Source organism: Gadus chalcogrammus, chromosome 21 (genome assembly GCF_026213295.1).
Source record: "Gadus chalcogrammus isolate NIFS_2021 chromosome 21, NIFS_Gcha_1.0, whole genome shotgun sequence".
NCBI lineage: Eukaryota > Metazoa > Chordata > Actinopteri > Gadiformes > Gadidae > Gadus > Gadus chalcogrammus.
Window position 1 is genome coordinate 12,017,699 of NC_079432.1, and position 13,747 is coordinate 12,031,445.

Below are 13,747 nucleotides of genomic sequence, written 5' to 3' on the forward strand. Positions count from 1 at the left end.
AGTAGTAAAGTATTGAAATGAATGAACTGCGCGCAACAACAGGCACTTTTGTAAATGAATCCATTCCATTATGAGCCTTCGTGTAGGCAGCCTGGGGCGGACAGTGTGCTGGGTTGGTGCCTGAGTGATGCTAGTTCAGTAGGTCAAAGGAAAATTTCAATGCAACACTGTGTACAGCGCCGTTGGAACAGCTCGAGGATCAACCGAATGAAGACCTGAAGATCAATGTTGACTTATGCTACATTCGATTGAATGATGTGTTGATTGCCTCAAAGATGGAGATTGTTGGACGGAGTTCTTGGGTATTCTGTTGAGTGAATCAACAGATTTCTACATTTCAATAGACCAGTTACTATGCCCCTCCTGAATGGTGAGGGAGGTTCGCTGTTTATGGATAAGCATCTATAAATAGAATACCATCGAATATCAGGTAGTCAATGGTATTTTGGTTTGTTTTTTCTTACACATGGCTAATCTATAAATGGCTACTCCACAATCACAATTGCAGAATCATTTTTCTGCAAATGGAAGAAGGTCGAAGGCGTAAATCTGGGATCTTGAAGAAATTGTGCCAAGCGAGTGTCAGTTGCCATCTTTTTAAGTGACATTTGGCAGTGACCTTAGCCAATAGGAAAACAGTAATAGCCACAATACAGAGAGAGGGACTATGCTGGCTCTGTGTTGTAGATTCAAGTATGTTGTGGTTGCTGCGTTGCAAGATTAAGAATATCATACAACATTGGACCACCATTGCTCCTGTCCACTAACATTAATCCCTCCCGTCTCCTTGGAAGGCTTGGGTATACAATAGGCCTGCACAATTCAGGGGAAAATATAGCTTAGAACTAAAATATATAAATCAAGTCATTTAAAAAATAAATAAAAATCAAGTAATTTAAAACTTAGATCCACACAGGGGTGAATCGAGATCGCGATGTTATAACGATTTATCATGCAGGCCTAGTATATAAACACTTATTTATGTACAAACAGGGCTGTTTGACGTCTCCCAATTGGTGATACGAATCAGACCTGCACGACAGCTGAATGGGATAAACACAATCATTAAGATGTTCAAACCTTAGAATCGCCATTTTTAGCATGGCTTACAATGACAGCATACACACTTATCACCCAATCAATAAGATGCTCAGACCTTACAATTGCCATCTTTAGCATGGCTGAAAATGACGACATGCAGCTAAAAGGTCAACACTTTGACCTTTCTGCATATAACGTATGTTGAATGAATATTTTTAACAAAATGCGCTCTGGAATGGAAGGGAAACCATATTTATATTTTTAACAAACAATATAGCTCCAGCACTGACCTTTACACTACTTAGAAATACGTCGACATCTCCTGCAAACTGTAGTGGATCCACCAACACATGTGCACACAGACACACAAACATACTCCTGAGTGTGGCTACACAAATCCATTTGTAGCGAACACTTAAAACAAACACTACTAGCCTGTCACCCATCACCGCGGCAACCAGCCTATAAGAAAAGAGCCAGTCAACTCCATTTGTTTCATTAGGAGCTTCTGCCCTTCCATTCCTTACCCGAGCCCATTCCTTACCTGAGCCCATGCTAGAGATGGTCGACCCGACTGAATAACAGAAAAGAGGAAGAGCGGCGAGTGGCACAGAGAAGTGGAATGTCAAAGGACAACAGGGAAGCTACCGATAATCAAAGCTGCATGGACAAGCCGATGTAGGGAACCTGGAACACAAACACCGACCCATTCACAAACAAGCATAGTGTTTGTGTGCGTGTGCGTCCGTTTGCTTTCCCACATATCAGCTTAGGATGATGGCGCACTTAAAATGTATATATTACTAAAGATGTATATATTTATCAGACCACAGGATGGCAAAAGATCAACCTCTCATGAGAATCCTTTCAGGAAATAGTGGATTAATCTCACACACAAATACCCTAGTCTACTTTGGCTATGGATTTATGTTGCATATTGCATCAGATGTAAGGCAGCTATACAGTATGTTTAATGTCGATAACCATTGTGATTGTGAAGTCATTTCAAAACGTACTCAATGTCATTCAAAGACAAGACCATTCACATAGTTAATGTAACAGTTTGGGCAATAATTCCTTGGGTCACATTCAACAACATCCAACACAAGCCCTGGCAGCATTTCATAGGAAAATAAAAAGAGTGTGTCACCAATTCCTTGGGGGATAGACTCTGGTGCTCACAAACATTTAGCATGTTCACAATTTGGAGCTCAGTGGTACATGATAACAAACACCTCAGCAAAATAATGTTTAATGTTGTCTTAGAGATGCTTTAATTACATAACGGAGCCGGGAACGATTAGACGCGCTCAGGCACAACTGGAGTCGCAAACCAGAGCGAGAGAGAGAGAGTTAGAGCGAGGGTGTTGGAGCAACCACCAACGTGCTATTTTGAAATTGGCATACGTGAGGCATATCCTAAATCACGGCCAGCCAAACAACCGACCACACACACGGACACAGGCCTGTACATGTGTGTGGAAGTGACGCAGGAGCACAGATCAGCGCCAGGATTGCACACAATAGCTTCAACTATAATTAACAGGGGCAGGATAGCGTTCGCTTGGACCTCCAATCAGGCGAGTTTGCATGATGAAGAGACGAGCGGGGGGGAGCTGAAGTCACAAAGTGTCAGAAATAGGAGGGTGATGTATGGAAAGCCACATCTGTAGACAGAAAGACAGACCCAAGTCAAAACGCCTTGCATGGGATGACACTAAGAGTATAGAAGGAGTATTCACATAGACATAGACACAGACACACACACACACACACACACACACATGCAAACCATTATTTATAAAACAAATATTAAATGGTGCTACAAATGGCCATGGTAGCGTTGTTTTAACTACAGCGCGTTGCTTACGCATCTCTGTACAACCTAGATAAAACACAAATATTGCTTGAATAAGATACAAAAGACAAAATAGACATAACATACAATAATCATATTATTTGTCTTTAAGCATCAGGTGAGTTTTCCATTTGTAATGAACATGTAACAGAAAGGTTCATTGTCATTTAACCAACAGTTTGGTCCAAAACTATAGAGCGCTAATAGCCCACTATCAACAAGAGACAAGCCTTGCCAGTTTGGTTCAAATAGCTCATTCGAAACACAGCTTCTACACCATCTGAACAGCAAGGTCGCTTCTCCTCAGTCACGACGCACATTGTTGTGGCTCTGGGAACGTTGTGCATCCAGTCAGCACCCACGCACAGCACAGCCCTCCATCTATCTATACGGCAGGTTCAGAGGGTGCGTTTGATCCCTGGTGGGTGGCCAGGAAGCTGGTCTAACGCTAACCCCCGCCACCACTGATCTACAGACACATCCCGGCAAAAGTCCTCTGGGATTGTGTGGGGACAGAGCAGACAAAGTGTCATTGAATCTCACACACACACACACACACACACACACACACCACACACACACACACACACACACACACACACACACACACACACACACACACACACACACACACACACACACACACACACACACACGGTGTGGAGCATTGCAAGGGACTTAGACATGGCTGTCTGAAGAACTTTGTTGTGCCCCCCCACACCCCCCAATCACCAACCTTTCCCCAGACTCCCTTCGGGGGAAAATAACCTAAAATGTCTTGAGCTCAAAGCAGATACGGTTACTGCAAAGCAAACAATTATTATAGAGAGCACCAATATCTTAACAATAGGTATCTGTAAAGGGTCTTCCAAATGACATGTATGTATGCACTCAATAAAGATTTCTGCAAGAAATGGATATTCATTTGTAAAATAAAATAAGAGCTCTTATTGCGTTCCTGAGGCTAAAACTGAATTGTGTAGCTCCGGATGTAATCACAATGCCAGGGTAAACAAAATACCCCCTGTATAACAGCAACATTCCAGTTTGTCACCCCCTTCACATTAGCCAGCTTTCACACGGACAAGCTTCAGCCCGCTCAAACACATGAGCTACCCCATACAAGTTATCAAACGCAGGCATTTACAGTGCAATAAATCCATCCTGGACGAGGTCCTCATGTTATTACCGAAAATAAACATGTCCAAAAGTGGTGTTGCGCGTTATCCGTCCGGCGCGGTGCCCTGGTAAGAGTCTAGTTTGTCAAATAAGCCGACGTTGAAAAACCGTGGAGTCAGAGAACAGTCTACTAGGGATGAGATAAGAGTACTATAATTTAAAGAATGTAGCAAAACAAGATAAACAGTGACGAGTCCGACTTTGCTGGTTTACTTACCCCCACCCCCCCTCCAGGCATACACACACATTCCTATTTACAAAGACCTACACAATAGCAGAGCAGAGAAAAAGAAGTGTGGGATTGTTTTCCTTCTTACCGTACATCGATCGTGATGATCAAGTGACTCTACAGAGAACAGTCTGCAGCCTTTGCAAACGCAGCTTCTGCCGCTCTCTCACAGCAAGAGACCCGCACACACACAGAAAATGCTCACACACACATAGGTCTCTCTCACTGAGAGGAATTGCCTGCACGTGCACCAAGAAACCTAGCAAGAATGCCACCGTGGAGCGCGATTGGTGCAGAGCCTAGCTTGGAGCAATGAGCTATACACGCACACCCCCTAACCCCCCCCCCCCTGACGCATTCACATGTGCGCACACACACACTCACTCACTCACACAGTCACACACACAAGGGGCATGAGGAAGAAACGTCATAGCGCAGCGGGCTGTGATGGTGACCTTGGATTTTCCTATTTGCCTTCTGCAACAGCGCTCCTCAAGAGGGTATTGCAAATGATACATCGGCTGATGGAGGGAGACAGGGAGACACAGAGAAGGAGGGAGAGCACGAGAGCAGAATTTTCTCCCTCTCTCAAATGAATTTGTATTTATTTTTGTAAAATCGTAAAAATAATGGATGACGTAGGTAGGCAGAACATCTCTTATTACTCTCTTGTTATAGCTCCTGAAACCATTGCAAAGGCAAAACAGCAAAGGACTTTCAAAAGGCCAAAGACAAACAGCTGTTATACATTTAATAAAATCACTGACATCATCAATTCTCGGTATAAAAAAAGCATTAAAAGAATGTCACTGAACACTTTCGCAAAAATTCTGCCCACCAATCATTGCCCGATAGCGTTTGTTTTTCTCAATATTAATTAAATGTATATGCAAGAGCCTTCAGTGTCCAAAATAATCTAGAAATTGTTCCTTCATTTAATTTCTACACACACGCACGCACATCCAGCTACCCTTTTAACGACCAAAAGCACTTTTGTCAGCACTTGCAATTCATCAACATGAAAAAGCGCTGGCCTGCTCTGCTCGATCGCACTCATTTAAATGGGCCAAAACCATTATTGAGAGCTGATGCAGTGCTAATTATTATTCCCTTTGCAGCACTGTAACGGCCATCTCTTCACTCAAGACCAGTTGTGGCCAGACACCTTTGTCTTGTTTTGCTAAAATTCTGCTAATTGTTTTGGTTATCAATGACTTTCACAAAGTGCAGAAAATTGCTTTTTTTCTTTTTTAAAGACGCCAACACCGTTTATGTTTATGAATATTGCACTTTGCCAATTGAAAGACAACCACAAATTTGGCCAAACTTAGCTCTCCCAAGTACTGGCAACACCAATGCGCATTATGGACCAGGGTAGATTATCAAGTCAGCACATATCATGATAAATAATCCATTAAGCCCTTCAGGTCCAATGTAGTATACAACTCAACCAGAACAATCAAGTCTGATATCACTTTTTACATCCTTGAGAAGTTTGACATCAGGCTCAAATCAACTGACGGACATAAATTGTTTAAACAAAACCAACTTCAATACACCGCAACTCAAAAAGAATTAACCAAATAAATGACATAGCGCAAATACATTTTCATAATATGGAAACTCAATAGACATCCGCGGTATTCCTGATCCCAGGGCTGAACAAAGAACAGCCAGTCAGTCGGCCGGAATGCAGCGAGGGGGTTAACGCACCAGCCATCACACCCACCTTTGCCAACGCGATGGTCCAGAATGGTACGACAGTCCAGTGCCAGCCTCCGCGAGGCCGGTGCTTCAGGCACAGGCAGTGGCATGACAACACACACACACACACACACACACACACACACACACACACACACACACACACACACACACACACACACACACACACACACACACACACACACACACACACACACACACACACACAGCCAAACCACACCCGAAACACAGCCAGACACCCAAAAAGCCAGGCACACAGAAAAGCTCCTGCACTACAGCAGAAACAGGACCTACACTGAAACTGTTGATGAAGCAAGCGAAACTACAAAAGTGAAACCCTGCAAGACCTGGCTGAATAGCATACAAATCAATACAGCTTGACTCAATCGAGAAAAAAAACAAATTCTATATGAGGAAGAACAGCCAACAAAATAAAACTGCTGAGCTGACGTTGACCGACTCACTAAACTGATTCCTCCCAAACTCTCCTTGTTGCTGTATTCTACCGTCTCTTGGGCTACAAGGCAACACTTAAAGCACACGCATACAGAAAAAATGTCCAGGACAATTAACTCCCAATGATGAAAAGTTTTTTCATTCAAAAAAAATCACACGCAAAAAGTTAGAAAACAAATTTTGTTCAGCAATAGGTCGCGACTCTTCTCCATGCCCCTCTGTTGACCAATGTGGACTGGATCAACCACTGAGATTAGTCCCTTTAAGTAGCTCTGTTCTTTCTGCCTCTCCCTCTCATTAATAAACATCTCACCAACACAATAGATCTCCCTACCCAAGTTCCAGTCCCTCGCCCCCTCTATCTCAGAGAGAGAGAGAGAGGGGAGAGAAGAGGAGAGAGAGTGAGAGAGGGAGAATGAGTGGGATTGTTAACTATTCAGCCACATAGCTGATTGACAAGTCAAGGAGTTCAGACGTGATGTAATGTAAAACGTTGCGAACACGAGAAAACATTTGTTTATCGATGCTCAACTCCAAGGAGCATGATCAAAGGCATAGATGTTTACGTACACGTGACAATCTGCAGTGCATTCTGATGGCAATAATACTTTAACATAAAAAAAAAATAGAAATCGAAAATGTTTCTGCTGACCTGTCATGTTCGATGTTGGGCACAAGGCGGCGTTGCTCTTCCAGAGTCAGCGAGGCTGGGAACCAATGGAGCAACAATGCCCCGAACTGAGCCTTCACGTCGGGCGCTCGAAACAAGGAAACCTGCAGGATATCCTTGGCCTGTGCAATATCCGACATTGGTTATGTTCAACACCATGTACCAAAATAACGTTCAACGGGGCACTGAATCACTCTCACGAAACAGCGAGAATAGTAGGATAAGATGAAGGAAAAACACAAAGTGTAAAGGCTGCTGAAGCTTCTATCGTTCCCTGAAAGCGGTCAACACACCCAGGGACCCTTCCCTTTGACAAATCTTAAAATTATTTCTGCAGAAGGGCTCGATCCATATTCTAAATACAGGTTAGCAGTATATTTCTATTGACATTCAGTTCAAAGTATTCGTTACATTAACCCATATAAACAGACTAACCTAATTCTGACAGACTACTCCATCCATAGTAGCTAGGAGGATGCTAACCATGCTAAAGTTAACGGGTCTAAATGTTCACTGGCAGACAAGTGACACATACTATACTCACCATGAAATTAGAGCAATTAAACAATGAAACAGTATGCGGAAAGTCTATGTTGGGTTAATATAAGTATCCGGGATATGAAGTCGGTTAGCAGCTCCAGCACTACTTTCCTGTCTGTTTGCTGTAAGCGGAATATTATAATGATGGGGGGGGGGGGGGGGCTGCCTTCATTGCTCAACAAATAATCTCTGGTCCTACTACATTGGGCCGACCGTCACTGATTCACAAAAATGGTGTGCGCACTGCGCAGGTATCTATTGCAGGAACTCCATTCGTGTTTGTAAAATAAGGTCAAGTAGATGCATGGAAATGGCAAATAGTAAGAAGAAAATAGATAATATACTTGTATTTGTATATATATATATATATATATATATATATATATATATATATATATATATATTATATATATATATATATATATATATAATATATACTCATATGTACTGACTCCCATAGGCCTACATAGCAAAGAGCGATGTACCTGAAGCAGGTTGAAGGATGGATGTAGCCTATGATATTAAGCATCTTTCCTCCTAATTCCTAAATATTTTATATTTTATTTCAATGAAAATAAAAATATTTTATTGTCATTGAAACTTTGTTATATAAGGGTGTTAAAAGTAAGGTGTCAGAGTAAAGTGAATCTGTGTCGTGTTTGTTCTAAGTAAACAATCATTATTGTGTTAATCGCTTTTAATAAAGGCCTAAGCCATAGCATTACTAGCCCTACAACTGGCTATTACTAGGCCTACTATTGCTCCTACTAATACTGAGAACATGATGATTCATCTGAATAATAATAGCTATGATAATTGCAATATCTATTAATATTGTTGTTGGAAAAACTTTGTTTGGCTCTGTTAAATAAGAGTCATACTTCGTCAAATGGTATTCTCAGCTAGTTGCATCTATGTTAACTGGCCTCATCTCGCACCCCCTCTGATGACCCACCCTGGATGATCACCTCTGGCCAACCTCTCATCAGCTCCCTCTCTGACTTCACCCTAGTAACAGAACAGACCGTTTCAGAACTCATCCGCAAAGCCAAAACCACCACCTGTCAGCTCGATCCTCTTCCCACCTCCCTTGTCAAAGCATGTCTTCCGTCCATCTCCCCCATGATCACCAACATAATTAACTCCTCCCTCACTACTGGTACTGTACCCCCCACTCTCAAGCTGGCTGCCATCACTCCCATCCTGAAAAAACCTGGTGCTGACCCAACTGACCTTAACCATTACCGGCCCATCTCCAATCTCCCTTTCATCTCCAAAACACTTGAAAGGGTGGTTGCCGCACAACTACAGTCCCACCTCGACATTAACAATCTCCACGAACCGTTCCAATCTGGCTTCCGTCCAAAACACACGCACTGAAACAGCCTAGTCAAAATCACCAATGACCTCCTCCTTGCGCCGACTTGGATTACTCTACCATTCTCACTCCTCGATCTCAGCGAGCATTCGACACATCTACCACCCTCTGCTCTGGACCGCCTAGCTGGTATTGGGATCACTGGTTGCTGCACTCTCCTGGTTTACATCCTACCTCCCGGCCTGTCAACAATTGCTTCAAACTAGCAACCACAAGCTGGGGTTCAGGGTCTCACTGGTTCCCCAGGTCAGTATGGGTCGCACTCCTTTCACCACTTACCTCCTCCCGATGGGAACACTCCTCCGTCAACATGGTGGGCCGATTTTCACATGCTCGCTGACGACACACAGGGACATCTCCACCAAACCCACCGCGCATCCCCCCCAATTCCCTCACACGTGCCTGGAAGAGATCCGGAGAGGTTGAGCAGGAAACTTCCTGAAACTCAATGGAAACAGACCGAAGGACTGCCTCATCGGATCCAATCCACCCTCACTAAATCACACACACCCCAGCTCCACTCATAATTATCGATGGATTCCCCGCAGTACCTTCTCCTCCAAAGTCAAGAGCCTCGGCGTCATCCTGGACAACTACCCTCTCATTCGCACCCCATATTCACACATCACCCGGACTGCATTCTTCCACCTCCGCAACATCGCCAGACTCCGCCCATCACTGACCCAATCCAGCACTGAAATCTAGTTCACTCCTTTGTCACATCACCGCGTAGACTACTGCAACGCCCTCCTCACCGGACTCCCCACCAAACTCATCAACAGACTGCAGATCAGTCAGAACTCAGCGCCCGTGATCAATCACCCGCCCAACATCTCTGACCACATCACCCCTGTCCTCTTCACTTCACTGGCTCCCAGTACACTACCGTCATCCAATACAAAACCCTACTCCTCACCTACAAAGCTCTCCACAACCCTACGCCCCCAGTATCTCTGCGACCTCCTCCAAGACTACACTCCCTCCCGCTCCCTCCGATCAACTCTGCGGACTACTATGTATCCCCACATCACGGACTCGCTTCAACTGGCCGTGCCCGGTCATTCAGCTGTTCGAGCACCCAAGGCTCTGGAAATCCCTCCCGCCCCACACATAAAACAGGTCAGACACCATTACAAACTCAAGTATACCAAACTCAAAAATCCCTGTTCAACTCGCACACAATGTCAAACTGATCCTGTTTGATTGTTTTTTGTTTTGTTTTGTCTAGTTTTTGTTTTATTATTTACTTATTGCTTATGTTTATTTATTATTTATTTATTTATTTATTATTTTTTTTAAATGTATGGCCTATATGCTCTTGTAAGGTGACCTTGAGTGTTTTGAAAGGCGCCTCTAAATTAAATGTATTATTATTATTATTATTATTAACACTCTGAAGTCATCATGCTACTGATTATGAATTAGGATTTGACTCACTCAAACCTAGTGTTTGGCAGTTGACCCCTTATAATCGAGCTAGAACATGAAGAAAGGATTTGAAGTCCAGATAATCAACATAACTTTGGTTTGGTATGTACATTAATGAAAGTAGCACTTGTAAATAATATTGAAAATTCATCTGGGCCAATAAATTTCCCATTTTTATTGAACGGTTGTTGGAATAGGCTACGAGGATGAGGACGATGATGATTTGCACATCTGATGATGGGGGTTTGGTATTTGTATTTGTTTGGTATTTGTCTCAGGGCCCCGTTTCCCGATAACGATGGATCCACGCTCGTACGATCATTCTCACGATGGATCTTGCGATCCATCGTCAATTTCTTTGGAGCGTTTCCCGAAACTCCTCTTAACGTGAACGCGCATTCGCTGCACTCACGACGTCGTAGGATTGTAACTGTCTACTGACACGGTGCTGAAATGGGCTCCGTAGGAGGGGGAGACGCAGGAATGTCGCAGGAAAATTGTGTTAAAAAGGGTTAAAATATATCCCCATCAAGGACAACAGCAGAGTAGCCTACGAAAAAAATAGACTGCAATTATATGAATGCTAAAGACATTAAAACACAATTGATTAGGCTTAAACCGACATATATCAGTCCTAATCCTGAATGCACTGTGCGTTTCACGGCATTTTCCCCCCTTAAATAATTCCTCTTCACACCTGTGAATAACCCGGGAGACGTCCATGATGAGGAATACAACGAAGCCCACCGTCTGGCCCGGTGCATCGTTGGGCGCACGATCGGGACGTGGAAGTTGCTCTTTAGATGCCTTCACAAGTCAGGCGGAGGGCTCCAGTTTTCTCCGGCCAAGTCATGCGCCGTGATATGTGTGACGGCTATGTTGCACAACATTGCAGCTAAGGCTGGGGTGGCATTGATTGAACCGGAGGACGTTGAGGACGATGACGATGAGGAAGATCGGTGTGAGGACGGCCTCCCTCATAACTACGCGGCTGGTTTTCATGCGCGTCGAATAGTGATTGAGACTTTTTTTTAACCCCCTCCACCCTCCCTCATGTCACTAAACATTCCCGTCAACGTGACCAATCCCCACCATATCCCAGCCTTTTGCCTGCTCCTTTGCTTGTTTTTTATAATTTTTTTATTTTCTTATTTTTTTTAATTTCTTTATTTCGTTATTTTTATTTTTTTAATTTGTTTAATTTAATTTATTTGTTACATTATTTTATGCTACGTTTTATGAGTAGCCATGTCAGTCTGCACAAATCCCCCCACTTTCTCTCACACATTTTGAGTGCCCTGCCTGCGCAAACATTTTCTGGACTGTCCCGTTTTATTTTGGCCATTTTAACATCTTTATTAATAAATTAATTAATAATCTTTATTAATTACCAAACTAAGAACATAAAGGCGCAATGCGTTTTAATAAACGCATCCAATAGACGGAATGTCCGATGGTGTCGCCACTGAGGCTATATCTGACGATGCTCTTAGCGTCCTACGAGTACCTACGAGCACCCCTGGAGTACTCGTTAGCTACGAGCGTTTTCAAGACGTTCGTTCCCCACGATGCTTTCGGGAAACGCGGTGAAAACTCTACGATGCCCTTTCGACGCACTTCACGATCCACTTAGGCTAACGACGCTTTCGGGAAACGGGGCCCAGGTCTGCATGTGCATGTAAACAAGTTGAATCTCAACGCTGGCACGGATCTGCCTCCTACCCGGTCGCCACCTCACCCGACACATGACAGGCGATGCCAGGTTCAAGGGCCCCTGCCAGTATGACGTGGCATCCCTTCTCTGTTCTAGCAGAAGGTGCTACTACTACGCATACATTGGAACAGGCCAATGCACATTAGGCTTTCACACAGAGATCTAATGAACACCGTAGGTAGAGTGTACACGCGCACGTAAGCCATGTGGATGAACCCTTGGCTGGTTTGACATGCATGCTGCTGGAAATCAGATGATTACTGGTCAGTCTAAATACAATTAGCGTGAACCATAAGAGGACTTCCACATTCCCGTGGCTCATTTTGGTCTAAAGGCTATGCTGCAACCTATAGAAGCTTAAATGTGGATTTCCATAGCCTGTTATAGGTATTCAATTATTTCCTTGAGACCAAGGTAGGTATGGTTATTAAGTGTTAATGGATAGTTAGGTGTAAGTAAGGGCCCCTGTAAGTAGGATATTTAAAATAATACAAGAAAACATTTTGTCATCTGCAAGATGAGTTGTCTCAATGCTTAAAATGTCAACTATTTCTGGCTGTACATATTTCTGCACGCCCCCTTGGGATAGATGTGGGACAGACAGATGGGAGCTCATTAGGGTCAGTCTTATGGGGGCTTTGTGCTTTGCTTGTTTGTGCACACAATTAGCAAAGGGAGACTTAGGGGCTTGACTTAGCTAAGGTCCGCTGAGACTACAGGTTCATGCTGATGCTGTTCTGTGAAGCAAATCACTTTATCTTGTTCACTCACCCTCCCGACCTCCCATTTGGAGTCATTAACACTCTTTACTAATTCAGTTTTTTTCAAAGCAAAGGAAAAGCCTTGATTGCCAATTTGAAAGACAAAGTATCCAATGAGAGTATATCGCTGTTGTGGACCAGTGTAAATATATTATCCAAGTTTCCTTCCCTCTTCCAGTAATTTGCACTACCTAACCATGTGACTCGTCCTGAACCATATGGATGAAGCCCCTTAAAATTAAACCGTTTTGTAGATGAGTTTCCTTCAGTATATTATCATTACTGCCACTTAATTGTCCTTATTGGTCCATACATTGATCAACTCCCATTAAATATAACAATAAGGACTTAAAGCCCTTAGTATTAATTGACCAAATAAAATGTACTCTTACAGACATTTCTAACTCATAAGCTAGGCCATATATATAAATATGAATATAGATATAAATATAGATGTATATAGAGAGAGAGAAAGATAGATAGACCGACAGAGAGAAAGAAATAGAGAGAGAGGGGATAGAGAAAGAAAGAAAGCGATGGAGTGAGAGAGATAACGATTTTTGACTATGAACTAATTTGGTATTTATAATGTATTCATTGTTTATGTTGTGAATTTTATATTATCATAATTGTGTTTGTAATTTTTCTTGGTCTTGTTATGTTTGTCAAATGCTTTGGCAAGAGAGAGAGAGAGAGAGAGAGAGAGAGAGAGAGAGAGAGAGAGAGAGGAGAGAGAGAGAGAGAGAGGAGAGAGAGGGAGAGAGAGAA

At 43.1% G+C, this 13,747-nt stretch overlaps 1 protein-coding gene across 5 annotated transcripts in view; it reads right to left on the reverse strand.

Annotated features, from left to right (window-relative positions):
* LOC130374793 (protein EFR3 homolog B) overlaps positions 1-13,747 on the reverse strand; it is an 89,581-nt gene that overhangs the window by 28,466 nt on the left and 47,368 nt on the right. The window contains exon 1 of one of the 5 annotated variants that reach the window (XM_056581748.1): positions 7,141-7,294. The exons of 1 other annotated variant lie outside the window; for it this stretch is intronic. In XM_056581748.1, coding sequence (XP_056437723.1) covers positions 7,141-7,147 — 7 coding nt within the window. In that variant the 5' untranslated portion in view covers positions 7,148-7,294. Of the gene's footprint in view, positions 1-4,088; positions 4,164-4,395; positions 4,591-6,036; positions 6,112-7,140; positions 7,295-13,747 lie in introns of those variants that run through there. 3 more of the 5 variants (XM_056581746.1, XM_056581749.1, XM_056581747.1) reach the window with 3 other exon arrangements.